The sequence below is a fragment of the Cydia amplana genome, chromosome 2 (genome assembly GCF_948474715.1).
Source record: "Cydia amplana chromosome 2, ilCydAmpl1.1, whole genome shotgun sequence".
Classification (NCBI taxonomy): Eukaryota; Metazoa; Arthropoda; class Insecta; order Lepidoptera; family Tortricidae; genus Cydia; species Cydia amplana.
In genome coordinates this window covers 7,328,211-7,354,637 of record NC_086070.1, presented here as the reverse complement: position 1 = coordinate 7,354,637, position 26,427 = coordinate 7,328,211, and the positions used below count along the sequence as shown (strand labels likewise).

The following is a 26,427-nucleotide window of genomic DNA, read 5'->3' as shown; positions in this document are numbered from 1 at the left end:
AAGTAAAACTGAATCTAAAAATGTTTTAGGAACATTATGGTGTGTGGGAAGGCGGCAATTGGGATGCCTCGAATTTTTTATAGGTAGTAACACAAATCAAGTAAATTACGTTGTTATCTCGATGTTATATGAGGTGTTGACGCAACTTATCACTACACATCCGATAAAGACAAACATACCTAATAACATTTAAATTAAAAAAAACGTACTTAACTAAAATTAGACATACAAATGATGATAGGTAATTTTTGTTCTCATAATGTACTAAATACATAATGTATAACTTACTGTAAAACTATTTCTAGTTGACAAATAGTTAATTCCATACGTTTTTTCATTATTTTAAAACGGCTCTTCGGTACCCTATATGGTTTCAGTTGGTTGATTGTATTTACTTGCTGTATGTTTAATTTATTGTTATGTAATAAAATGAGTACCAATATTAAAATGTAATGTTCGACTGATGTAACAGTTAACAAAACAACGAAAACCTTGTTTTTTAAAATCCATAAAACTTTAAGCAGTAGAGGCAATTCTTGTATATTTGACACCAGTGACACCACCATACATTGTAAGACAAGGAAAGGCTCAGAAAGTCAGAACCATTAATATAGTTATTTATTTCGATCTGTCCTTTTCTTTACAATGTTTCGGTTTTAAAATAAAGTTACATTAGTGCGGTACAAATTGACTTCTCTTTTTTTGGAATAATGTAATGGAATGGAACTGCATGGTAGGTACTTTATGTTTTTGTTACAATAAGTTTACCTATTTAAGAGGTACTCGGTTTGACTTTAAAAGCATGTATAGACTACCTACGAGAACATTAAAGGTTCACGGGTAGGCGTCAATGAATATGTTTCAGTCTTTATTGTAATGTACCTTTTGTGTGTTGTACCCACATTACTTAGGTACTTGAATTAAATTAGCGAAAAATTACATGAAAATTGTTTTTTGAAAATAAATATTATTGTTAATTGAACCACCTTGCCAAATTACACCTACTGAAAGTACATAAGTACCTCATGTTGCGGTGAACTTACCTATATAGGTACTTAACGTTCCTGAATTATAGGTATTAGGTAGGTCCAATCAGCATTAAAAGTAAGTAACGGATCAGACTACGCGTCAAAAGTAGGTATCTACTGTAGTTTGACTTGATAAAAAGATACCCTGTACCTATGTAGAAAAATTTGACTGTGACAGATATTTTAGAACGCGAAATGTAGAGACATAACTGTGTAATTTGAAAATAATTTCAGAATGGCAGATAATTAATTTCGGAGCGTTCTTTGATACGCTAGTACTATTGATGCTGACTGTATTATACACGTATGTTTGAATAAAGCTAAAGTATGTATTTATTATTTTAAATCCTTCATTATTTTCATCAAAACACTATGAACCTAATTAGTACGTACGGGACGCAATCGGAACAGAAATATCTCCTGAACGCTCCGGCACGGATGATTGACCTTTGTAGACTATTGTGCATTTCTGGGCTAATACCTCTTTAGTCTTAACAATCTGCTCAAGCAATAATAGACTTTCTTCCATTAGGTCTAAGTTGATTTCAGATTGAAATGCTTGATACATGTTATATTTTGTTCCAGGCACGTAGCCGGTAAGGTTCGGGCGCGGCTTAACGCGGTCGACCTTACAAACAGGTGAGGCGGCGACGCCACGCAGAACATGCTACTAAGGTTGGAATTACGACTTTATTATTAATAACATTAAGTGTTTTATTGTTTGCTTGTAATTTTGCTAACTGTCCTAAATGTCTCGAGTGGAAATAGCTTGATTTCTTTTATTTATTGAAGATACTTAGGTAGATTGAAGTAGTTACGTGGTGCTGCCAAATCCCTAATAAGATGGCAAATATCTAAGTATGTCAAACAAACCATGTAATTACAATTTACAAATAAAGCTATATGTTCAAATTTGCCACGCGTATTATACTTAGGCCGCGTAAGCTGAAGACGCCGGTTCGAATCTGGTCTCAGCCACTGGATAGGGCTTGATGGTCACTTTTTCTTTAGTAGGTAGGTATTTGACATACATTTCAGTTTAAAAGGAAAATTTGAAAAATGACCAACTAAGTAGCCTGGATGAATTGAGTTATTTGGCTACGTGATAGTCCACAAAAACTCTAAAATGTGCAGTATTTTTCATTTTCTCACGTCCAGATTTACGTGCAACGCGACAACAGGATATTAAGCGGTCATATACTGCACAATGTGCATTCGTGATTACCGTCGCGAACGCATTAACATCACGAAAGCTCACGAGAAAAACGACCCTACTCCACATAAGTTGTTGACGATTTTCATACTGTCCAGAGATGTAATAAGGTCGTAAGTCGTACATCGAATAAAAAGGATTATTCCCATTTTTAATCTAACCTTCATTTTTATAGTAAGGCCCTTGCCCGGGCAAATTGTGGATGTCAGTTGCACTTTTGCAATCTCGTGTCTCATATAGCATGTCTTAAAACTACGTCTTTAATTCTTACCGTAGAAAGTTCAAAATGCAATCGAAGAAATATATGAGATGCGATTTGTCTAAAATTATAAAATTGCATGATATCCATCAAAACAGCACGTTATCTGAGTTTGTAGGTATGTACCTACCTATCTAACTATAAACGGTATAGTAAAATAATCACCGACTTCACTGTTTATGGCTTGGACTAAGAATACACTAAGGACTAAGGACTAAGGACTGGAGAATACACAATTTCACAATTAATAAAACATTAGATCACATAAAAAACGTATTCACTTCGGAGCAAATTTCAGGTCAACACCAAAGAGTATTAAATCACTACGTTTTAAGAGTCGGCACTCTCGAACAAGCCTTAAACCGAATTAAGAACGTACATTGTGCCAACACACCAAATACATGTCAATACTGCCAACACAAAAAAAAACAACGCTAGGGCTTGACACTTCCGGTACCTACTGTTTATCGATATCGATAAATGTGCGATACGTGCTGTTGTACTGTACTACTGTAAAAGTAAATATTGAAAATCAGGTGGATTAATAAAATAAATGCAAAATATAAAAATAATTTTATTTTACATAATAAAGATAAGATACAGATAGTTTTATATTTACGTATACGCATATTACAATACGCTTATGAACGTAACTAAAGCTACAATCTACTTTTAGAGCACTCCTGCAAACACTGAGTCTTGCCTGTGAAGGCTGTGAACTCCAACTTCCCACAAAGGGAAAAAGCTGTCAGGCTCATTCACTTGTAGATATTCAGAGGTTGGAGTTTCATTCAGCCTTTGTATAGGTAAATATTCCAAATCCTCATTACCTGTTACCTTTACCCATAGTCGATATCTGAAATAAAGGGATTATCGATAAGTTGTTCGCACACTATTCGTGTCTTAGGTTACCTAGTTTTTACAAGAAGAATCTATTCACAGAATGTTTTCGTTTTAATCAAGGATGGTAAACGATAAAAACTACTCCAAACTAATTAAATTAGTATCTGGGAACGACTCAAAATGAAAATATCGCACAAAAACATCAGTTTACCGACCTGTTCGAATCAAGAGGAAATCTTGCTAAAAATATATCAGAAGTAAGTTTCCTTACACGCCTGACCCCACAAACTTCACATTTTCTTAAAGATTTGCCCCCCATTTAAATAAAAGCTAAAGTTATTTGGTCTAAACACAAAAATAAACACGTAACATAACCGCTTTCACCACAATTTAGAATGACGGTAGACGTTTTACCGATCATACCAACCTAAAGAAAAGTAGGTATAATACGTCTATGTTTGAAAGCAAGTATGGTATGTGTTACCAAAATGCAACAGCAGTCATTTTAATTCGATAAGATTATTTACTATGCCTCAACGTTGGTAACAAGTACGTTCCTAAGTTATCATAGTATGGGGTGTCGATGGGCTGGTCAACACTATAACTTTTAAGCATAGACTAGGAATCCTCTAGACGGAGTTTAGAGCAATTTTTTCATGAAACCGATGCTGTCAAAAATACTGGGGTGCGGGGGACGAGGTGAGCGAGTCCCGTGCCGTGATTGGTCCGTTCAAAGACACGGACGTCACACAAAGACATTTTGACTCGAAAATGGAGTATAGGTATTTGTGGCAGAAAGGGTAGCTCTACTATGCTCAGTCTAGAGGATGTCTTGTCTGTGCTTTTAAGTAGGCATATATTTCTTAGCCACGTTTTGTTCTGGTAGCTAATTAATTGGACTTTTGTCATAATTATATCATAGTAGAGTCAATCTCTACTGTGACTCTAGCACCTGCTATAGGTATATACGGATAAACCAGCTCTATTTAAGTACCTAATATGGACAATAAAAAGCCCAAGGTAATCTTCAAATAGGTACATAATTGTAAAAAAGAAAATAAGAAGTAAGTGGATAGGTACGTGTAGGCCTGTAGGAAAATTGAAACAACAAGATAATATAGGTAATCCAGCTCAAATTGACATAGAACCCATTTATTACCTATATAATAGCTATCTAATTTCCATATATATGATCCGATTAAGCTTTATCGCTGATATTACCTGCTTACGATATAAAAAGGTGTCAGCATTCATAATTAAAATTAGTAAAAAGTTGTGATTTCTATCAAACTGCTGAAGTCACACTTTCTTTGTGTAACGGCACAAAGCTCATATTTGCGTAGTTTTGACTAGCGAGCCCTTGCAGTTGCACACAGGTAGAATGTGAAAAAACTTCCATCGCTACATCGACCGCCATTTTCGAATGGCACACCTGCATTCCCCGACCTTTAAAGGCACCGCCCTGTCGTATTAATAATTCCATATCTTTATTTATTGACCTGCAAATTATCTTGTTTAATATAAAACGTTGCATTACTACAATGTTGCTTTAGGATTAATTCATATTAACAGGTTTATACAAACTATGATTATGCCTGACAATCATGACATATTATAAAGGTTATTTTAAGTTGTTAAAACAACTTAAAATGAACAAATGTTAAGGAACGGGTGTAGTCGTATTAGCTTATTGACTCCCAGATACTTTCTATACCTAGTAAGTTAGTTTGATGTATTCGTTTTATACCTACTATACAACTCCTATAATTTATATTAAATGCAGAAATTATTATTAGCAATCAATAAATAAACTCAAACGAGACTTTTATCTTAAAAATACCTTGGCAAAGTTTAATTTTATTCCACGCATGCTGAAACCTATTTATATCGATAGCGAGTACCGAGGACACCAAACTCACACAGTACCTACCTACGTGTCTAAACTAAACTAGGTATAGGTAGGCGTGTATCTTTCGGGCGATCTGTTCCGACCGTGGAATCACAATGCTTGTCCTTGACGCTGACATGGTCTGTCGAATACATAATGACAGACCACCTATCGATCAAGGCTTATATTCCCATCGTGAAACAAAAGCCGAAGACAGACTAACCATTATATTTGAGCTCTACGTATATGCAAAGATCAGCAGCAGTTACACTGGCCATTGGACGCTATTCGCCAGCACTCACCGTGGCTATAGAAATACACGGTTAGTTGGTTACGTGATCGGTGCTCGAGGAAAGCGCTTAAGACGTCTGAATGTTAATCCGCTAAGTATGGTTCAGCTAGATAAGTTTCTACAAAATTTTCGCAGATTTAACTTCAATTAGACGACCCTAGTTAAGAAGAAGAAATGACCATTCAATCGAATTACATACGCACACGATTTCCGATAAACTATCGATCAAGCTTGAAGAAAGTTTTAGAAGGGTCTTAGAGCTGCAAAACTTTGTTGTATAGGAAAATCATGTATGACCGCCTATAAGGTTTAACTTCAACTTGACAATGAAGAAATGATATTTATTCCACAAGTTTCATAATTTTACTTTCACAAACGATTGTTAGTATTTATGCACAATTGGACATTGTTATTGCGTATTTACAGTGTATTTTCACTACCATTGGATATTTACTCGTACTACTGGTGGTCAAGTTTCTCAAGAGGCTAAGTATTGTATCTCGATTTACAAGGAGTGGGTGCTAAATTTGAACATTCCAACGCAACTTTAAGTAAAAAGGGCTCGGATCGATCGAACCACCTCGCATGTAATACGTGACTCAGTGCTTTAAGGGCCTACTTTGGCGTACTCTAAATGTAGAACTGAAATGGAATACACAGCCTTCAATTGTCACGGACAAAATGGTTTCCCATGGGAAAAAAGGTCGTTGTAGCCAATCTTCATGCGCCATGTAGGAACGTTGGTACCTACTTATTTAGATTTGAAAATGTTATTCCTTAAATATCCTTCCATTAGAAATTATTTTATTTATTTTAGAAATGAAAAAACAAAATTTCTTGTCGATCTCGGGCCTCGGCTGAAACCTGCGCACGAAGATTCAATGTTTTTTTGCATTTTTTAAAATTAATTCATTTCAGTCCAACTTTGTGTCATAGTGTCATAACCTATATTTTATAAGTTTCGAAGTGTAGGTAGATATTATTTTATTAGAGCTAGGTTATTGCATCTACATTGATTCTCTTCTTTTCTAATTACTATACTACTCGTATAAGGTATTTATTGCCTACTTATTTAAATAAAATACTAGGTAGGTACATATATACAATCTCTTGTTAAAATTTAGTGCTACCTAAGTCTTCTCCACTACATGATATTTTTTCTTTATAATTTACGGTCAACAAACCTGACCTGGCCTTAAAAAGGAAATATTAGCCTCAAGGCCAAAGTTAAACATGTTTATAAAATTAATCGTTTATAAATTATAGGTAATAATAGGTATGATGACAGATTGCAGACAGAGGCAAGCGTTGACGCATGGTATGGTCGCGTTCATAATTTTACGTCATTATAAATTTTTGTCTATGTTTATATTTTCTTTTCTTTTTGTTTTGTTTGTAGTCTTAATTTGTTTTCATGTATAAATTTTTGTATTCTCTGTTTTCTTAATTACTTACTTCTTCTGTGTATCTTTGCAAATGTTTTAATATGTATCTTTTTGTGTTATCTCATTATCTGTCGTGGCATCACCGAATGGGCCCTACGGAAGACCAGCGCTGGCTTTATAGCCAGCATTATGCTGGGTCCATTTCGTGATGCACACTTATTGTTATCTTCTGTTCTTGCTGTTGTTGTCTGTACATGTTCGTACATGTTTTGTGAACGTCACGAATAAAAATCTTTTTTTATCTTTATCAGATTAATAGCACATACGTCATGGATTACGAAAATCATGTGTTAGCACTTATGTTAATTTCCAAAGAAAAACAATGGGGATGGGGATATTCTTAAAGATGTTTCTGACGTATCAGGATGATATCAAAATATTATTGATCACTTTAACCGATTTTTCTATTAAAATTGGCAAAAAACGCTTATTTCTGGTAAAATTTTAATCCCTATGGGGTAAATAACGCTAAAAGCACTAAATGCAAGTGATTCACCTTAGTATTATATTCGTATTACATTTTTGTTTTCCGAATTACGTCTCAGTAGGCAAAGTCGTCTGTATTGAATTTGAATATTTCGTCGTCAGAAAACAAGTTTATCGCTATAATCCCCGGTCAGTGGCACCACGACACCATATATGATGGCAGGTAGGTATTATATACGTACGCGATTTTATCTGCAATCGAGGCAATGATAGGCGTAAATAGTATCGGCCGTAGGAAATGTGCCGGAAGAAAAAGCACTAAAACGTAACCTAACTGGCTTTCTGCTCGGACTAATATAATAATATAGGGTCACTTGTCGAACATTGAAACAATCGTACACAGTGAAACTTTGCGATATCTCGGAAACTAGGTGTTATCAGCTAGTGCCATCTGTCAAGCAAGGGCAGGCTCAGGGACCCCCAGCACCTCCCCAATACGCGAGCGCGCCTCGGAGAAGGAGCACGTTGCTACGAGCGTTATTGTGAATTCGTGCGACAAAAGTAATATTTTTCATTTATGTTTCGCAATTTTTTACCAAGATATAGAGTCTAGTTTGGCGTTATTTCATTTTTTGTTGTGTTCTATGTGTATTAAAGTTACTTTGGAGCTAAATATTTTTAAATTTCGTTCACTCTTTGGTGCAGTTTTTTTAATTGATTCAAAAACACCCCCTAGTCTCACAATGAAACATTTTTATGAAGTAAACAATGAAACATGATGTTCACTGAACACCAGTATCAGTACACAATGAAACAAACTCATTATTATTTTAATTAATTAAAGACTATGTGCGAATTTTGTGAAACTAAAATACCATGAAAATTGATAATAATTTGTCTATCATATGACAAAATATAAGATACTTAACTTTAGAAATGGCTGAGATAGGATAGTTTATATGTTGAATGTTTCATTGATGGCAAGGTTAAGGTCACATGTCTTACATTAAAACAGTCGTTTATAAACACTATGTTGCAAGAAAGTGTATAATATCAAGCATGGAGATGCTTAAAACCCTCCCGCGTCCACCTAGTTGGCAATCATGCTCCGTGGACATAAAAGGCGCCTTTCTCGCAGCATGCCGTAAGTGCCGACCAGATTTTCGATTCACAATGAAACTTAGGTGCGCGTACAATGAAACAAGTCTTTCGTTTTTAGATATTTCAGCAATCTTATAACGATTCCATATTTCGGAAACCTTTTAAATAACAAATTTCAGCCTACCACTATTTTCTCCTTTCCTTTCTCATTAATTGATTGAAAGGATCTATGTATTAATGTAACTTATTTATTACAACGTTTCAATGTTTATTAAGGATGTTTCATGGTAGACTATATATATTACATCTGTTTCACTGTAAAAATTAGAGTGTTTCATTGAAAACATGCACAAGTACACAATGAAACAAAACTCATTTTTCAAAAAAGCTTTATAATACAGAAACTGTTAAAAATAAGTAGAAACTAAGAACGCCATATGATAGCCAAATAAATTGTTTATCTTCGTACGAAATATCACACTCATAACTTTAAAAACACCAGAGATAGGAAGGCTTGAACTTTTAGTGTTTCATTGATCAACAACTAACCCTACAGTCAAGGCTTCTAAGTGTACATAATCTCAAATACAGAATTTGCATAATCATGTATATAGATAATGTACAACCTGCAATAAAATGTTACACAACGAAGCCCGCACAAATATCTGACACGATCTTATTTGTAGAGCCATAAGAGCGCGTCATATATTTTTGCGGCCTACCAGGAGTAACGTATTATTTTATTGCAGGTGACTGTATCTATGTGATTCCTTTACCACAAATAGTTTTAATGTAAATGGTGGAATGTTGCCTGTAAACTTCTTGATACAAAGTACTCACACAGGTATCAGTTTTCAATCGTATATATTCGTAATATTCATATTGTAGTAGTTAATAAACATAGTTAGATACAGTAAATGATTCAAGCTTTTATAGCGGTATAAATATGGTAAAGGTACCTACTTACTTAATTTTTGAGCTAAAGTTATTATATATCAACGTTAAAGTTTTTTCCTACTTTGGCTATCCCATTAAATCCCGATTTATAGTAATTATTACCTATCTATTCGAGACCAAAATTAATTCAGTACTTATTTCAGTCTAAATCAGACGATCGCCATTTTGAAGTGGTAGGTATCGTGAATATTTTCGCGGTTGACTGTACTTAGTAGGTACTGTACTTATTGAATTTCGCTTCGAGAGTTCTTCGGAACGCTATCTAAAAGAAACGCTGTAGAGGGTTTGAAATCTCGGGATATTTTTTAAATTCATCATAGGTACGTGAATCCGTTTGACATGTTTCATTTCTATCTTAAAGTAAAACAAAACGATAGATAAATGCGTATTGATAAAGAAGCCCAGTCCGTCGCTGGACAATCGCAGTTCGCGTGAAGGCGCAGTTAGAATTGCAAATGAATCGGCCGTTTACTCCGTGTCGTAAACCCCGGGATATGATCCAGTCAGTTTTCGCGCCATTAACCTTTTGGACCTCCTCCCACTCCCGAGGGTTGTTGTTGTACCTACGTAAACAGTGCTGTGGATACCTATCGAGTGATCTTCGATTTACATACCCTATACCTACACCTTAGGTCCCTTAGGACGTAAATATCTGCATAACTTTATGTTGTTGACTTGTTGATAAAGATGCTATCTGTAATATTTTTATTTGAACACCTTGTAAACTTCTTGATATTTGTTATTTCAGAAGTTCATTTTAAAATTTTATTGAACAATATAACAATACCGTATATGCTAATTTATTTATTATTCATCCTTTACATATACATACTTACCTAGATTACTAGGTAGGTACCTCTACTACGACGTAGGTACTTGTACGTGGAGGAGGTTGATTTTCTCTGCAGTCCATTGAACACTGCTAAAATTAAATTAAATACCAGTAAATTCAAATGAATGACTAAATATTTATTACTTAAAAAACAAAGGTTTATTGTATTAGCTCTGTACGCCAACTTATATTCGCAGAAGTGAAGTGAATTTATATTTCAGCATAAGTGATATTTAAGTGTGTACTGTTCTATTGTGTTGTTTATCGTAATATCAACTCCAAATAAATATCGGTATCGGGTATGCCCGCCGCGTCGCTACACTCAACCGTGGGAGTCGGTCCCTGTATCACCGAATACTTGTAACGCCGATAACGCGACTTGACAGCTTGTAATGTGCCTCCAAACTCGCCCTGTCACTAAGGCTATTGAAAAAACTGCCCAACCAAAATTATCAGAACTCCCAAACCAAGTTTATATCCCTCTCAAACCTGTTGTACGGCCAATGGCAGGGAGGGGTAACGTGTCTAATTAGACTGGTATTAGAAAACAGTTCGGCCATCCTATGCTTGGGAAGTTAGGATTGAGTCGTAAATGTCAGCTCGAGTGCCCTCCGCCATCGCGTTCGTGCTCTATTTACGTATAGTTGACGAAATAAAAAGTTGTACAAAACGCTCGCACCTCATTTTCCGGATACATTAAGGTACACTACAAAGTATCGGACAAACAGGACTACTTGGCCAAATCTAAATAGATAGATAAATACTCGTATTGCTTAAATTGTCAAGTCGAGAGGTGAAACAATGGTTGTTATTATTAAATTCGGTTCGATTCTAAGGAGGATTTGCTCTACGATACGAGTGCTTTGTAAAGTTTCAGAACAAAAATAAACACGAAAGAACTAACCTAGTTACGCAACTCTTGAGTCTCGTTACTATTTTGGTGCGATGAATAACATATTGTTATTCAAAATCAATCACGGCGTAGCAAGAAAATGCTGTTACGTAACACAAAACAGAATTTATGATCCCCAACAGATCTCGGCCGCAAACGTTACAAGAAAAAAGCCTGTAAACATGTTTTTTCTCTGCTTTCATAATTCGGGGGTAGTGCGCCCCAAAAGAGAGGCAGAAAAAAACCGTGGCATTCGGTGCAAATCACCTATTTTATGTATACTTCGTGACTTTGCGCCGTATCGAATGACTTAGAAAGGATTATTTATATACGTATCGAGACTGCTAGGAAATAAAACTGTAGAGTTTGTCAATGGACGTCTTGTATGGGTTTGTTTTAAAAATAAACTGAGATATGTGTTCGACGGTGGCGTTTACGCCAGCCGATGATTTAAGCGACAACCGGGGGCTTGTTAGACGCGTCATTATTTTAAAGATGTTGTTACTCTTGTTACAAATATGTTGCCTTATTTTGATATGTTGAAGCTTCCTTTAACCCACTAGCTTTTTCGTAACCTGACCGCGTGAGCTAAACATACTACAAGTAGGTATCTACCTAGATGTAGAATAGGTAGCTAAGCTATATCATTTCACTCTCTAATTGTTATATTTATTACAAGAATATTTACCGCCAGAGTGGCATTCGAATTATAACAAACTACCATAATATACCTTTTTATCTCTTTATAAAAAGTGCCGCATGTTTCAAGCCCAGTTCGAAGCAATTAACATATTAATTAAGCGTTCCACTCGGGCTCATTTGATTGGACACACCTGACCCCGCCCGTAATTAAACCATTGTATTGCATTATCCTGGTATATATTAATGTATATGCTCATGTGGCTATTTATGTAACTTATTTATAATTTGTTTGCAGGTTGCCGTGCCCTTTTACGCAGACTTCTTTAGCCAGTTTACGACAAGGTGATTATTTCATTATATTCATGGTTATTTTTATGTCAATAATTTGTTTAATAATAATAATTTTATGAAAGGTTCGCTATTAGTAGGTACGTATGTTCCTAGCGATAAACCATTTTTTTTCATGTAAGTAATAGCAGAAACAATCCAGGTGGAAAAACTTGTATTAAAATACTGCCAAGAAATAGCAGCTCACCGATTAGTCATTTATTTTACTATAATATTTAGAAATATTAAATGCATTAATTCCTGTCCTGAATAAATTATTATGTATCTATAAATATTCTGCATTCAAACTTTATCAGCGAAGCAAAAAGCCAACTGTTTTAATTTGTTCTTTTATAAAACCTCCACGCGATTTCAAGTCCCTTTCCTCGAAGCTATAAATTGCATCAAAACGGTAATATCAGGTTTGAGTGCACCCGCGGACATTATTTACAACCCAAGTCCAGTTAAGAGAAAGCCAGTACCTCTTCATACGCAACTTCCCCGACGGGTTTCTGAATAAGGACATGCACATACTCATATTCATTACAAAATGACATACAGGCACATGCAGCGAGGCTATTATTATGGCAGTCGCTTTCGTAAAAACTAGTGCCCACGCCAATTACTGGGATTAGTTGCCAAGCGGACCCCAGGCTCCTATGAGCCATGGCAAAAATGCCGGGACAACGCGAGGAAAATGAAAATGAATGAATTTTTGCCGCCTTTTACAACTGTACCGAATAAGTACATAAATACGCAATAATGATAAAAGAAGTTAATTATGATGACAGAAATCATAACTACCTACTAAAATAAATAAATAACTAAAAATGGTTTTGATAGGAAGGTTATTCGAGTAGCAAATAATTTCTATTGTAATATTTCTGTGCATAGGTATAACAAGTGATAGGTATAACATATGCATGCATAAGAAACTCGCCTACTATTAGTTTGCCGATGGCGGTTATAAATTATTTTCCACAATGGCGTTTCTGACTCAGTCTTGAGCAATTCGTATTGGTATAATATTAACTTTTCCAATATATGAGTAGGTATACGATGTACCTACGGCTCCAATCCTGTTTGCGCAACAGCACACATGTTTGAGATAAGAAAGTACTTTTATTTAGGTGCGCCGGTCGTATGGCCGACCATTGGCCTGAAGTTTCCTAAAGTAAATATTTATAGACGCGCCGGGCTCAGCGCACACTTGTTCCTATGTTTGTTTCTGTCATTCAACAGGCCTGAATCTCGTCTGCTTCGTTGGAGATAATTTTGCTTTCATTTTGAAACGTTGCTTAAACTCGTATTTTTGTTTAGAAGTCAGCTTTGCTACACCCATCCAAATACCGATAGATAGCTTAAAAAACTGTAACCGGGATTAGAATTTCAGATTGATATTTAACCTACCTATTGATTATGTAGCAACTTACATTATCTTATTTATTAAATTGTACAACGGGACTTAATCGCGTATCTAAGTTACGCGATTAAGTCCCATTGTACAATTTAATAATGTGCAAAAATCGTGAAAGTTTAAATCAGTATTATGTTAGTTATTTTGGTAGGTATGTATATGTAAGTACTGCTCCTGTTTCTTACCTACTTAAAATTTTCCCGAAGTTGATTTTCATAATAACTAATGCGACTCGGATCACTCGGATATCTTTCTTCATGTGTCGGATTCAAGAGATCCAGTAAATTTCCATTAAGTTATGACTATAGGGGCGGAACTGCAAGACTTCAAACATCACACAACTACGGTTAACCTCGTTTGGATTGTTGGATTATTTCGTTACTTATTTATACAATTTTCAAATAAAATAGCACCCAAATGAATTATTTGAGTAAAGCTAAGAATTAATTCCGTTGACACGTACACAAATTGTAGCAAATTTATAGTTTACATACCTTTTGTCGCACGATAATTATGACGGCGCACTCAATAGTATAAGTGTGGGAAATTAGCTTTTTAACCTATGTTACACTTTGTATTATATTTTGACAATTCGGTTTCTATTATAATGTTGATTTGTGGCCTTGTTAAAAGCATTATTTAGCGTGTAATGCTATGTATGTTCTTCTTTTGTCCGTTTGATACATTTAACTGCCGTGTCTTGTGTAAACAGACAACACGTCTATAGATTGCACGTAGAGGTGTGAATTATTGTACTCATTGCATTATTGGTTGTACGACGTATTGTTTCCTTTGACTGGGTGCGAAGTTAGAAGGGTGTTACGCGAGGGGCATGGCCAGAACCCAAGCTTTTACGTAAGTACGAGAATAAAATTCGTTTCTCCTAGATACTGATGTAAACTAATGTAGGTAATTTGGAGACATGTTTTAGTGGTCTAATGGGTGTTTTACCTAAACTAACTACCTAACTACGTATTTAAGTACCTTTCTGCGTAGGTATTTAATTGATTTAAACCACTAACTAAATGAAAGTCAGTAGAACTGGCCATGTCATTGACATTAAGCAATAAAACATTACACAATTCAATCTAATAGGCTAGTATTATTTGTGGTGAAATTAACAGACGATAAAATTAAGTTTATATTCACAGTAAAATGTGAGTGAGTTGCCGTCATAAAGTCTCGCGTTTTTTATTGGTGGCAACACTGGTCGAGTGACGCTTGCAGTTTGGTTAAACGGCAGTTTATGGCTATTTTGCCTCTGTTAATCGCTTTACTACGCGTTCGCGCCTCCGCTTCCTCAGGGCCTCAACCCTTCGCCCCACGATTTACTCCTGTGTGGGTTGTCTGTCGCTCTGAAAATGATGTCGTTTCCGTTTAATGGCTCTTCATTTGCAGTTTTTGATATATAGCTGGTCAACCAAATCTTGTCAGTAAAAAAAGGCGCAAAATTCAAATTTTCTATACTATGATATCCCTTCGTGCCTACATTTTTCAAATTTGCCGCCTTTTTCTACTGTCAAGATCTGGTTGACCAAGTATAGGTATTATTGGGTTCATTCAAGTAGAGTTCCTTTAATTATCTAATTTGGTTTTATAAATTGTCTTTTTATTATTAAAATAATAAATTAAAGTGTGTTAGCCTTACACTAGTATCAAACTAAAGATCCGTATGGGTGTATTTCATGGGAATCTATGTCATTTACTGTACTATTAGACTTACTCGTACCTACTATTAAATGTATTACTAAACTAAATTAATAACTAGCTTAAATGACTTAAATCTATAATAGGCCCTTGATTATATTAAATTACATACGAGTACTAGGGAGATAGGTATCTCCGTTTTCATTACGCCGAAGGGTTTCAGTACGTTATTAGTTGTAGGACAAGGAAACTTGGAACAAAATTTGGGGACGACAATGTAGTTTCATGAAAGTATGAGAAGAGAATGAGGGCACGCTGGGCGGGCGTTTGCTACGCGCGGGGTAGGTTCCGCCGCCCGCCGGCAGATGGCGCGCGCCGGCGAGTAGCGCGTTGTGGCTGTGTGCGGCGCGCCGTTGATTGCCACACTTGCCACATGCACACTGCTGCAGCCGCCGCCACTCCGCGCCGGATCGCGGCACAGATCGCGCGCTGCTCGTGTTGTCGCCTGCCGCTATCTCGATACACACGCTCGCGATAACAACGTAACGCGATACTCTAAATAAATAACAAGAAAATAATACACCGCTTCCTACTACAAAAACTGGACTATAAGTGAACTGCCGTATGATAAAATAAAATAATTCATAAAGAAACGTTACCATAAATGATAATTCGGTTACGAGCTTATCATATCAATGACTGTTTGGTGCATTTGAAAACTTTGAAATAAAAATATCCGTCGAAGTTCGACGGTTTCATCGGCCTGGACTGTTTCTGCGGTTTTCCTCTTCCGGAGAGCTAGCTAAATTGGGAATCGCCTTTTAATTTTCATGTGCCGCCTCGTGTACGCGTGTGTGCGCGGTGCAATGTGCCCGCGTCGCGCGTGAACTGGCCGTGTCGTGTGCTGTCCCCGTGGCTTGCCCGGCCGCCACCCTGTACCCTGACAACCATGTCGGGGGCCTCGGCGTGCCCTGCGACGCGGCCGCCGTGTCACCAGCGCCCGCGTCCGGGCACTCCGCCGGGCCGGCGTGGTGGACCATGATGAACGGCGTCGGGGGGACGCTGTACGAGGAGTCGCACGCGTCGCCGCCCGGGGGCTCACCGCCGTCCGCACCGGCTGCCGCGCCGCCGTCTGCCTCCAGCGCCTCCCCGGCCTCGGTGGGATCCAACCCGCCGCAGCCGCTCCAGGTCCCCGCTAAGCGCTACGACCTCGAGCCCGGCGTCATCCGGCACGCGCAGCCCTCCTGGGGCTACCCGCCTGACGCACCCACCTCTTTCAACCACGAATATGGCGCCGGAGCCCCTACCTACTACAACCTCCCAGTGGAAAGGGAGCGTAAATCCGGTTTGCCTTTTTGGCCGGGAAGCGGGGGAGAATACAAGCCCTACGCCGATGGTGGCTGCCATCAAGGCTTCTCGCAGCCCTGTTGGAACTACGCATATGGAGCGCCGCGTGGAGATCAGCCCTTACCCTACGTGGGAGATGAGCGACGAACGGCGGTGTCGGAAGCCTCTGGATTCACCCACGATGCGTACGGACTTCGGAACTACGCGTCAGAATCCGTATCCAGTGGACCGTACCCACCTCCTGGATCCCTACCAGGTCAGTATCATGTTCATCGTCATTATCAAAGACTATGTTGCCCCAAAAATCACGTGTTCGATATTGTCGTAACAGCTGTTTGTAATCTTAACTGAACTTATCGGCAACTCGAAAGTGGAGACCCAAAACATTATCGTTGAACACAGAAATTTATAAACAGGTACAAAATTTCGCGAACTATGATTGCTGGGACATTATGGTCGTTAGTTTCTAAATTAGAAAAAAATACTACCTACTTAAAAAGAAAGTAAAACTACCAATTAAACAAAAATATTTTTGTATGAAAAGTATTACTACTAGTCTGCTTGACGTAATTTTGTAAGATGGTAACTTACTGCCACTTGCCGCTAGATGGCGATGTACGTACCCTTGTACAGCGCACACAGCAACAACTTCCTACTATGTGTGCGTGAGCTCGCACACAATGCCGCCTCCGCCCGTCTGCCGGTGTGAGAAATTTCACGGTTGCAATTTCTGCAAGCTGCTCACGACATCGAATACTGTCATTTATTGTCAGCTCCACAGAGCTCATTTTTGAATAGCAAGTTCTTGTAATTAACATCCAATGTGTTTTGTAATTTCTGTACGTTATCCGTGGCAATGGCAACGTATTTTCTTCGAAAGGGTAATTTATTCATCTATAATTGCAGAAGAACAGTTCCTAACATCGCTGTTCTATTGTTTTTATAAAAAAATATATTAATGTACCTATTAAAGTTTCCGAGCTATGGGATAATGGCTTGACGCTTCAATAGAAAGCCGTTGTTAAAATTCTTGTGAGGAGAGTCGAAGTGCACGGTGCTTCTAAACATTCTAAAGATAGGTAGCGTCGACGCTCACGCGTTCCGTAGATAGATGTAAGAGTATAATAGTCGGGTGAATCGATCGCTGGTCGTATAAAGACCCGATAAAGCAAAGGTAAGCTAAACAAACTGCCGAAGCCTCCGCAGCGCGCGGCCAATCAAAACATTTTCCCACACACCATAAATTTGATGAATGAACGAAACACGTGCTACAAATGTTTAAAAACGAACCGTAAGCACCGTTTTATAGGCAACTTACAACGGTGGCGCTATACAACCGACAATAAATTAAAGTTTACGTAAAATAAAGCGCCAATAAAAATGTATAACTAATAAATAAACACGATACCTGAGCTTCGAGACAATAAACCGATCTTTGAAGAGCAATAAACGAAATATTGCTACAATAAACACATTACGCTGATGAGACGATAAAAACTAGGTGCGAGCGGGACGGATGCGCGGACGTGCATGCGCCTGATTCATTGCGTCTCCTACAGACCTATATCACTTTTACGATATCATAAAACCGCGACGACATTCATAGACATGCAATATTACTGGTTTCTTTCTGAAATCGCGGCAAGTAGTAGTAATTACGGGCCGAGCCATGTCAGTAGTATGAGAGCAATAAAAAGGCTCCATTCATAAACAGAGGTAGTACTACACACTACACACTCGATCGCTGCCTAACCATAAAGATGGGTTTATCGCACCACTGTTACGGCAGAGGTGTAACTTGACATAATTTTGCGTAAAACGCGCATATAATGGCCCATTAAAAGGAAACAATTGTTGAAAAAGTTATACGACTGCTTGCGTCACTTTATGATTGTATGTTAACGGCCACCTGAGGTTGACATTGACTTTGATTTGTGAATTTACGGCTTAGTAAACGGTTTGAGAAATGGCTCCGTTAGTAATGGCACCGGTAGTAATTCACGTGCTTATTACTTACTCTCTTTTTACGACAGACTGTTTATTTCATTACAATAACTTTTACTTATAGGTACTTAACTTTTTAGTTATTTACATTATTCATTTCATACTTAGCCTAGTTTTACTTTCTTATACTAGCTTTTAAAACTAGTAGTAATCATGAGTTCATTGAAAAATCAACTCTATTAATATTGTCTTTGGGTCTACAGATAAGGTTCTTGCTGATAAGTTGCGAAGTGGGCAATGCCCCCAGTCAACTTACCGTTTTATCGTTTTTAACTATGCAATTATTATTATTCTCAATTTATTCTACCACTACAAAACAACTGCATATAAACTAGCTGTATTATAGGTTTGATGCTGTCACCTAATGGACAGTTTATTGCATTTACGACAAAATTCACTTAGTTTTCTTTAAACCATCATAATAAAACTAATTTAATGTCCATTACTTTTACTAGTAGGAAGAAAAGTTCAACAGGGTTATCTCTGACAAGTCGTGGACAGTTCATTTCAATGCGAAAAATTCCAATTAGATACCAATTGTAACTGTAAAATTATCGATTTCCATTCTTTAGTACAGATTAGCCGACTAAACTGAGAATTTCACATTGTAAATTGAACTCTATGCCATTGTAATACAAATGAGTTGGTGTTACAAGTGGTGGAGTGGACAGCGGTCGGGTAGGTAAAGTTTTATAGCCCACGAGCCTCACTTTTACTGCCACTACCGCCGCTGATCGCTACCTCGGCCCTTCGTAATTGACAAGTCGTCTTGTCATTATGTACTCCTTAACTTTAACAATCGCCCGCTGACATGAAAGGTTCTGGAAGTGGTTCAATAATTATTTGTAAAATAGGTGCAGAAAATAATGAATTCTAAATGATCGCTCGTGTTTTACAACGGCACAGGTCGGGAATCGTTTTATATTACAAATTATGAATGTATTGTCATGGTGGAAATAAAACAAGGAACCACAGATTCCATACACTAACCTATATCAAAAAGATACTGCAACTAGGTGTAACGAATGTAGAGTCAAATATATTTTGTTCTACTACTCCGACTAGAAATAGTTATTTGTTTAACAAGGGAGCAAAGTTGTTGTTTAACCTATATCGATACCCAAGGAAGCGTTAGAACCAGAATTTTCACCTCAGCAGCTCGAACACTTAAACTACTTTGCTACTTAAAAACAGTGATCAAAATCGCATTTTGCTCACTAAGTGAGACAAAATGACATTCAAGTGACCTTAATATTCAAATGTCATTTTAACATGCGGGGTCTAATACAAGTTCGAAATATGTACTTGGATTCTATTATCTCTGTCCCTTTCACGTCGTTAGCAAAAAGAAAGAGACAAAAAAAAATTCAAACGACATTCAACGGTATATTAACGGTTTATAATAGACCCCCGAAAAACGTCAGAACGCATCGTTCCAAAACACGTACAAGTATGAATTCTTAATAATTAATTAATGAAAATAAAGATTAAGATTTGATAAAAACTGATAAAACACTATTTGTACGATTAAAATAATGAACTCAAAAAATACACAGAATATCACGTAAAATAAATAATTATACTTTTAAGAATCTCTACTATAGTTTACAAATAGTAAGTACCTATCCGTAATTCGGACCGTATCTTACCATGTTTTTTTTTTTTACAAAAAAAAGTTGTCGATTGAAGTGTCAATCAATTGATGGTCGTTGTTTCCATATATTATTACCTATTTTACTGAAATTTATTAAGTTTAGTTGTTGTGTTTGATTGGGGTAATTAAGCTTAATTTTTAGTATATCTTCAGAAAACATGAGTGAATAGGTAAGTGATGAAGAAGGATTACATTTTGCAGGTTGTCTAATATGTTCTCACTGCAGAGGTGAAAAGTTTTGTAAACTACACGAGATCAAAGTTATTTACATCTCGTGCGCTTTTGAGTCCCTTCCTACGCTCAAGATTCTAAATTAGAATTTACTACTAATTAATACTATAGAATCTTTCGCTTGCACGGGACTCAAAATAAGCACTCGAAGAAATATCAAACTTTGATCTCTTGTTGTACAAATAACTATTGACCCACGAGCTATTCTCGAGGTAATTAATAAAAGTAGTGAGCATTTCTCTTACGAAAAGATGAACTGTAACTACTGAGGGACAAACTTAACTTTGCCGTTAGAAAACTGTTATTCCCATATATCGACATGTCGTGGTTAGTTTACCAAGTGCAAACAAATTTTATAATCGCAAAAAAGTAAAACTACATTATAAATTAATTTAAAAAAGTAAAATTTTTTTTTTCTACTCGTTAAAGTGAAATCGCATACTTTTTTCACTATGGGACCCCAACTCAACTATAATATTCATTTCGATACAGTTTAGTCAACTATAATATTCATTTCGATACAGTTTAGTCAACTATAATATTCATTTCGATACAGTTTAGCCAACTATAATGAAATTGACCAATCGAAAGCGCGGAGCAAGTACCAGGGCCTCATGAGTTACGAGAAGGTGTCGTTGACCAACCGGCCGGGGGCGCGGGGCGAGGGGGCCGGGTCGCGTACGAGTATGAAGGTATCGCGGCTGCTCGCGCATCTTAGCTGTATACTTTTGGTTTTTTTACCTACATATGATTCTTCTACTAGTTTTAAGTATTTTTTTTGTTGACTCGTAGAAAAAGTATTGTATACAATAGTCATATAATCAAGCTTTTCAATCTCGTACCTTACTTAGGAAACTCAGCAAGCTTCGTTGCCTAAACACGGTACTCGACTGTAAAGCTCTCCATTATATCACGATTGTATAAAATACTGTATTTTGTGATGTAGGTAACTTGAATTTACGGTGTTCGAGCTTTTTACTTGTGCTACATGGCATTGCTTCTTGCCAAATTTCATGATAAGTCTCCATAGGCTCTTGCGAGCGTCAAAATATGCTCCACAATCTGAGCACAAACGGCCTTATCTTTAGATTGCGTTGACTTAAAAGTTTCATTTTTTCGGCAACAGACCCCAGAATAGAGCAGAGAGTTTTGGTATCAATTTCAGCTTGATAGTCTTGATACCTCCTGGCGTTCCTGAGAAAAGGTTCTTGACAGACGGACAACAAAATGATAAGGATTCCGTTATGAGGTACGAAACCCGAAAAACAACCATATATGTAGTCGTTTGGTTACATCGTACCAATTAAAGGATACTATACACTAACACACACAGTAATCTCTTTGAAAATAGACGCCTTTGAGATTTGGGGTATTTTTACAGTTTCATTCCCATCAATTAAATAATATTTTACTAATTAATTTGTTTTTTGACAGCGCCACACACGTTGCCTTCACTGATTGGCCCAATTTGCTTAGTTAGGTTTATTACTCGTTACTCATTTGACTAAATTATTCAGTTAAAGTTAAATGGCATTATTGTAACCACTTTGAATAGCACAATGGTTGTAAAAATGTGCCACCAAGCGGTACGCCGCACTTGTAAAAGTTGCGGTAGGGCAGTTTTATGTGGGCAACACGGTGCCTATATACAACTAAAGCTAAGGCTTTTGAATTATTTAGCAGTTTATTACTCTATACGGCTAGAATGAAGAAGTTAAGGAACAACACAATGCGATAAGTCAAGCTCATAAGTCAAGAAACGTAATCGTTGTCACAAAAATTCCCTTTTATTCTAAGCAATAACTTAACATGTTCCTGTATTTATATAGATAAATAATAATTTATTGCTTGTAACGAAATATACGTAAGTAACATAACCCATACCTATGTTGACGAATGAGTTTTCTCTTAGATCAAACCGTCATGTAACTGCCTGTGCAGGTTTCCTTTCTAAACCAAACAACAGTTTTTGCTGTAAAATATCCGTCAGTCGTAGTAAATTCTCCTGTCAAATAAACATTAATTTATCAATATTTTATGTAAGTCGCTCATTTAAGAGTCGCGTTACGCCAAAGGCGAACGAGCACGAGCGAGTCGAAGAAGCAGGCGAGCCCTCCCGTTACGCATACTTATTACGAATCTCGAGGTCACTTTACACTGGTCCAAAACCTTTAAGAACAATCGGTCTTTCGCATTCTTCCGCTAGACAATGAGGCATCTATTTCGCAACGTTGCGGACGGCCGTTTGGCACAATAGAAAATAGTGCAGCCATTGCACGCGCGGCGTATTGAGAAGGTCGCGGGTTGCATACAGTATTACCGCGGTGATCTCATCAAAGGGACCGCTGGTATTAACTCGGCTATATCTAACTTCTAACGCCTCTTCGCCGGCAGCTATTGTTTCTATGAACGCCGTATGGAAATAGCTAGTTAACTGCGACCCGCTCTCTATCCGCTACGAGCTTCGCACTGGAATTGCCCTACTTCACAGTTGATTAAAATTTTCCTGGCGAACGTACTCGTACGCATTATTAAGATTGCGATTTCGCTCTTCAGTAATGTTGCAGAGCTCAAAATACGATGAAAACAAAATGCTAGGGCTAAGAATATATATGTAGCGCGTTCTAGGAACCATTTGCTGGAGCTGGAAACCTATTGCGGATTATCGTGCCAAAAGATATTTACGTCCCCGGCACACATACCTATATTACATAAGTTAGCAGAAACTGTACGAGCAGGCTATTTATTTTCAAGTGTTTCAACACTAAACTTGTATTATTTGTGTGCAGGTTCCCTGTCGATGTCGGTGGGCGTCGGAGTCGGCTGCGGCTCCTCGAACCCCCTGGACTGGACCGGCCAAGTGACGGTGCGCAAAAAACGCAAACCATACTCCAAGTTCCAGACTCTCGAGTTAGAGAAAGAGTTCCTCTTCAACGCTTACGTATCGAAACAGAAACGGTGGGAGCTCGCGCGGAATCTGAACCTCACGGAGAGGCAGGTCAAAATATGGTTCCAGAACCGGCGGATGAAGAACAAGAAGAACTCGCAGCGGCAGGCGGCGCAGGCGGCGCAGAACAACAACAACAACTCGAACGCGAATAACCACAACCACCACACGGGGCACCACCTCGCGCCGCACCACTCGGCGCTGCACCACGCGCCGCCCGCCAAACACCATCAGTGACCCGCGCCCTTCTCTGGGACTTACCCCCTTCACCACGGTATAGCCAGTTAAATGAAGCAGGGCCAGTTCCATTGGACCAGTGTGGAAGTGACTTGTACTTAAGGTTCCGAGATCCGTTACGTCCATGTTCGTTACCCAGTGCGGAGTGGTGAAGGTGTAGGACGCTACCGGTGACGCCGGCGCGCCAGCTCCCAGAGAATCTCCTCTCTAGTAACATAATGTGTTGTCGATTTGTGTATAGTATTAAATTACGAAGTTATGTTCGATAATTGTAACGAGACTAAGTACGTGAGTAGATAACGATTCCTGATATTAATAATGTCTAGTGTAGCGCTAATATTGTATTTGAAATTATTTAAGTATCTACGAATTACGAATATTAAAGACGTCACCGATGAATCATAGTTTCTAGATAGTTTATTGAAAATAAATTATGTATAAATATTTTGTGAGACTGCTTATTGCTGCTCGGGTGTTCTTTTTAGTTTGTTACCAAATTGTTGAATCGTCGGCTGACGCAGGAGACAGACACCCTCCCCTAGAGAGGGCAGCCCCAGGCAGCTAGCTATTGCATACCGACTAATTGTCACGATCCTCTATTTATTTTATACTTAGGCAAGGATAGAGACCACAACATGATCAAATATTTATTAATGTTTAATTTCTTATTTCATAAATCGTAAATTTTGTTATTTAAATTATGGATTTCTGACAAAGCTTTAACTCGGTTCCAGTAGAATTATACATTAAGTTACTGTTATGACTTTTTTAAATATTGAAGTTGATGTTATAATCAATTAAAATTAGGTGATATGGGCAAGTGCATTAATATTGTCCTCTATTGATTAATTGTACTGTTCGCTTTAGCCTGTCTTATTACTTTTTATTTTTGTTTTAGTTAAATATTTTATTATTTATTTTATACACTATTGTGACTTACCAACCGTATATTTAATAATGTTTTCAACCTTCTCTTGCTCTCATGTTAAGATGTATGTTATGTATAAATAACGAAATAATTTCCAAATATTGTAAGTAAATATCTACAAAGAGAATCATCCCAGTTTTAGGATATTATCGTACTTCTTAGATACCGGCATTTTCCTACTTTACAAAGCAAGTATAATTATTATATATGTAATAAATGTTTTATTGTGAACTTAGTACTCTGATCTAATGAATCTGTATTGTCGTAATTTTGTAGGGAATAAAATAAATTAGGTGTTTTTGTACAAAAAGGCGACCTCGTCTAGGTGACCGAATTTGTATTTTTATTGCAAGGCATCGATGATACCTGTACCTGCATATATCTACCTACAAATAGAACGAAACAACGAGTAAGTAACTTAGCTCATGTCCTGTATAAATGATTAAGAGGAAAATTAATGTTTTATAAGTAGGTGCTTGAATTTTGTCTGAAAAACTTTGACACCGAAAATTCAGTACGTTTTTGCATTTGTTACCCATCTATTATACTATTAAATAATAACGTATTTTTTACAGTTTTCATCAAAAAATCGCATGTAGTCAACGATTATAGAGTTCCAGTTATTTACGCGTTCAAGTTTAGGAGCAATATTTAATAAGAGTCTCCAAAAGATAAACACTAATTCTAAATTTCATGCAACAAAGTTATTCAGACAAAATATTACTTTTCTCACAATTTGCTTCTCTAAAACATACGAACATTCAGTGAATTCAGTAGTTACTACCTAGATACTACTTATATTAGAAACATAAAATATAATATACCTACCTTGTAATAAATAAAGGTCTCGTAATATTACTGTACAGTTAAATTAATGTAGTTAATCGCGCCAGAAAATGTGAGGTTTTGTTAAGTATAATGTAATAATTAAAAATAAAATGAATGTGCTCTCGACAGTTTTATGACGAATTTAAGAAAGAATGTATGAAAGCGGAAAAAATTAAATATTTCGTCGTGTCCTGGATTCTTTTTGATTTGCTTGATACCTTATCGCTAAGTTTTTTTTAGTTATACATATTTGGCATTGGTCAAAGGCTGTAAATACTAATGTTTTAAAAGGTAAGCATAGCATAATAGATATCTATACAATTTCATATTTCTTGCTTTGGAATTATTTTCACCAGAGTAAATTACGAAACTAAAAAAGTTTAAAATTAATTATTCATAATAAAAATTATTTCATCGTGGTAAATGTATGTGTCGATTTGATACAAATAGGTTAGGTTAGAGGCAAAATTAGCTACATTTTCTGTTTTTCGACAAACTGCCGTTTTCGAACTTCAAGATATTTACAAGAGACGACACGTAGTACTAGATCCATTCTAGATACGTTATAGTTTAGATTTCAACTAGTTCTCTTTTGCAGCGCAATTCGGGCAACCAATGTCACTTTTACGATAGATCGTGTTAGATATCTATTAGATGTGAATTAGATCTCTAAGTAATATCTTGTGGAAATCGTTCAAGAGTATCTCCAGAATCGCGGAAATTTCAAATTTGACAGGTTAGATTTTAAACATATCGTTATCGTATCTTGGCGATGTCTAAAAGATATCTAATAGATGTCTATTACAAAATCCGAAAAGGGTCCAATGTAATCGGCTCTAATCACGGAAAATTCGCTACGACGCATTTTGATACATTACCTATTACCGGAAAAACTGCTCCTACGACGTAGCGCTACGAGCGTAGCTTGGGTGTAAATGAGAATCAATTATTAGATACAGATTTAACTTAAGCAATTTCGCTTGTATTATTATTAAAAAATGTCTGCTTGATAATTTTTACAAAAGCATAAGCATAAAGTAGG

General features: G+C 37.0%; 1 protein-coding gene across 1 annotated transcript in view; it reads left to right on the top strand.

The window, feature by feature from the left end:
- LOC134657206 (homeobox protein abdominal-B) overlaps positions 1-25,576 on the top strand; it is a 72,736-nt gene extending 47,160 nt beyond the window's left edge. The window contains exons 3-6 of the mRNA XM_063512765.1: positions 1,614-1,703; positions 12,114-12,160; positions 16,207-16,812; positions 23,235-25,576. Coding sequence (XP_063368835.1) covers positions 1,693-1,703; positions 12,114-12,160; positions 16,207-16,812; positions 23,235-23,629 — 1,059 coding nt within the window. The 5' untranslated portion in view covers positions 1,614-1,692 and the 3' untranslated portion in view covers positions 23,630-25,576. The remainder of the gene's footprint in view (positions 1-1,613; positions 1,704-12,113; positions 12,161-16,206; positions 16,813-23,234) is intronic.
- The last annotated feature ends 851 nt before the right edge of the window (positions 25,577-26,427 follow it).